Here is a 3,016-nt window from a genome sequence, read left to right on the forward strand (position 1 = left end):
ATAGCTAATAAAAAAAAAATATAAATATTAAAGAGATCACAAAATCTTATACAATATCAAAATGAAATACATAATTAAAATAACTGTACAATAAAATTTATTTATGCATATCTACAGAGAAAGTTATTATCATGAATATCAGTGTGACAACGAAAATTCAACTCATTGTTATTTGAATTAGAGTCGTACAGAGCTTGCATGGCCGTGATGGTGAGCAACATTTTAATTTTTTTTAATACTGATTGATATTAACTGCTGAGATTTTTGCTCTATTTTATTGTCACTTGTTTTGCTTTTAGACTTCAATTAAAAGTCCATCTGGCTCAACAAATCTTTCATACAATTTTCGCACCATTTCTCCTCCGTGGATAGGATCAAATGTACATTTGTAAAAGCTGCAGCAAGAATAAAAGTCCAATGTGTAACTCAATATCATAGACTGGTGACTATCATTGTATTTGTAGGCAATGTTATTCAGTTTGTCTAATTTCTAATTGGTTTTTACCAATTACAAATAACTATTGGCTCTTCATATTATTTTTTTCTTGGTTCGTTATAAACAAATGAAATAATTTTAATCTTATAGATTATGAAAATTTAATTATATTAACAGTAAATATATTTTTTAAACATATATTATTCTAGTTACTACAATTTGTATAAAATATCACACTTTAAATAAAATCTTTATTTTAAAATTAAGTAAATGATCAATTAATCTTGTTATAATAATTTGATAAAAAGCAATTACATAAAAAGTAATTACAATAAAATTTACATTTTAAAATTATAATAATTAATTAATCAATTTTTTTCATAATAATTTAATTATAAACAATAATTTATCAAACATGACAGCTGGACTCTTCCCAGCCCACCCCAAAACTCAAAGATGATTGGGGTTTTCATCGTGATGAGCCACCTCCCTCAACAGCCACTGCTTTAATCGCCTGAGGTTTGCTTTATATGTTTTTTTTGATGAATAGTTTTTTATTCCGATTTGGGCTGTGTGAACTCTAGCGGGGTGATCTTTATTCCAGCCCTTTTTTATGAATAGTAGAAAAAGACTATTCATCAAAAAAAACTAAATAATCAACTTTAAATAATTTTTAACTATTACCTTATAAAACTAAAATAAAAACATATGTTTCATTACTAATAATTTTGTACTATAAAACTACAACGGCAAATACTGGTCACTATGTGACCCTTTCACAAAATTGAATCTTAATTTAATGAAAGAAGATAAACAAATAAAATTAATTGATAATCTTACCTTCCATCATAGCAAATAATCATACATTGCAAAAAGAGGGGTAAAAATTTATTAAGACAGAAAGAAATAATAGCAAATAATCATGATAGTGTTGCCGAATTCAACAAGAGACCTCACATTTGGAGAGAAATGAAATTGAGCAAACGACCTATCTGAGTTAAAATACTTCGGAACAACTCCTGCATAATTTAACAAATTAAATTGTTTAGTAGATAGATGTATTGAATGAAATTAAGGTTGAAAGTTGCTATTTAACAAAACATTTTATAACTTTATATAAATATCCTTACAACCCGTGTAAGAAAGATAAAGAAAATTTCTAAGGTTTGCATCTTACCTTTCCTTAATAAAAATGAGAAGCTACTATGAACTCTGTGAAGAACAAGACCAGTTTCAGCAGAAGAAACATTGGATGGCCTCCAAGAATTTCCTATTAGATTGTTTGATTCTCTCTTTGCTACCCGCTCTTGTTTTCCCACTTTTTCATTGAGACACACTATATGAACAGTTCCCTTGTCACTACACATTGCAAGTAACTGAGCAATCTCTGATACAGCAATGCTGTATATCTCAGCTCTTTTAGACCCTCTACGAACCTGCCAACAAATGCAATACAAGATTAACATTATTTGTAGTTTGTAGCGAGTGTAACATAGAAATATATATATATTACAAATTAGGGTTGTCGTTGTATCAAAAGATGAAATAGAATTAAATTTTAAACTTTAATTTGCGAAGTACTTTTATCTACTCATAGAGAATATTTATGTCCCATACCTCCTGCAAACAGGCCCCATCTGAAGTGTTGAAGATCCGAAGCAAAGTTCCTTTTGTGCTGGCTGTTGCAAGAATAGCTCCATACTTTGATAGAGCAATACAAGAAATGTGGGAGTTCTGTGCAGATACAAATCTTGTATTTCTAGGTAGAAAGTGTTCAATACAAACCTGCCCTTTGAGTAAACCAGGGCAAACCAAAACAGGATTTGATGGCATAGCAGAAAGAGCACAAAGGCCTTTTGTATTAGGCAGAGTCTTTATTCTATAGAGAAGCTTTGCTTCAAGTTCTAGACAACTGTATACACAAGTTTCCTCCTCTAAAACCACCACCATATGATCACTTGATATTTTCACTGCTTTAACTTTGGAATCAGTAGTGAGTTCAAAAACACATTTGTGCAACTCATAGTCCCATATAGTGACTTTATTAGGTGGGCATTGGATGTTTTCTTCATTTCCAACAAAAACTAAGATTCTGGTTTCATAATGCATCTCCACTATGCTGATCCCTCCATGGCCAAAGTACCCATTGAAGACCTCTTCAAAAGGGTCACAATTGTAGACCTTGATTCCTTTATCTGTTCCACAAGCAAAACTGGTATAATTCTGGTTGAAAGCTACGGTGAATAAGATGGTTTCTGCATTTTCTAAATGTTTCTCTCCATTTAAATTACCATCAGAAGGCATTGTGGGATTTAGTGTAGCATCAATTGGTAAGTTATTTTCATCAATTTCATCAACATTCATGAATTTATTTGTCACTTGTTTTGATGATGCAGTTTGTAATTGATACTTGAGCATTCAGGAGTACCATAAATTAAAATGTATGGAATTACTTCACAAGAAGCAAATCAATTCTCTAGCAGCTAAATACTTTGAAGCCATCGTATGGAACCGTTGCACTATTTCAGACTTGAAACTTAAAAATAAAAAAAAATAAAACTAAGATTACCAATTTTTAAA

At 30.4% G+C, this 3,016-nt stretch overlaps 1 protein-coding gene across 1 annotated transcript; it reads right to left on the bottom strand.

Annotated features, from left to right (window-relative positions):
• Nucleotides 1–295: 295 nt before the first annotated feature.
• On the bottom strand, nucleotides 296–2,800 carry LOC149539506 (autophagy-related protein 18d-like). The gene is made up of 4 exons (XM_089802584.1): nucleotides 2,054–2,800; nucleotides 1,614–1,872; nucleotides 1,389–1,455; nucleotides 296–395 (listed from the first exon to the last, which is right to left on the bottom strand). The coding sequence occupies exons 1-4, from the start codon at nucleotides 2,798–2,800 to the stop codon at nucleotides 296–298; spliced, it is 1,173 nt and encodes a 390-aa protein (XP_089658710.1).
• Nucleotides 2,801–3,016: the final 216 nt, after the last annotated feature.

This window comes from Cupressus sempervirens, chromosome 9 (assembly GCF_028749045.1).
Source record: "Cupressus sempervirens isolate cs-2001-9-10 chromosome 9, ASM2874904v1, whole genome shotgun sequence".
NCBI lineage: Eukaryota > Viridiplantae > Streptophyta > Pinopsida > Cupressales > Cupressaceae > Cupressus > Cupressus sempervirens.

Excerpts from the sequence above, each read along its gene's own strand:
- LOC149539506 (XM_089802584.1), bottom strand. The coding sequence starts at position 2,800 with ATGAATGTTGATGAAATTGATGAAAATAACTTACCAATTGATGCTACA. Across the intron at positions 1,873-2,053 it reads ATGGGGCCTGTTTGCAGGAG|GTTCGTAGAGGGTCTAAAAG; the intron begins GTATGGGACATA and ends ATTTGTTGGCAG. Across the intron at positions 1,456-1,613 it reads CTCATTTTTATTAAGGAAAG|GAGTTGTTCCGAAGTATTTT; the intron begins GTAAGATGCAAA and ends TAAATTATGCAG.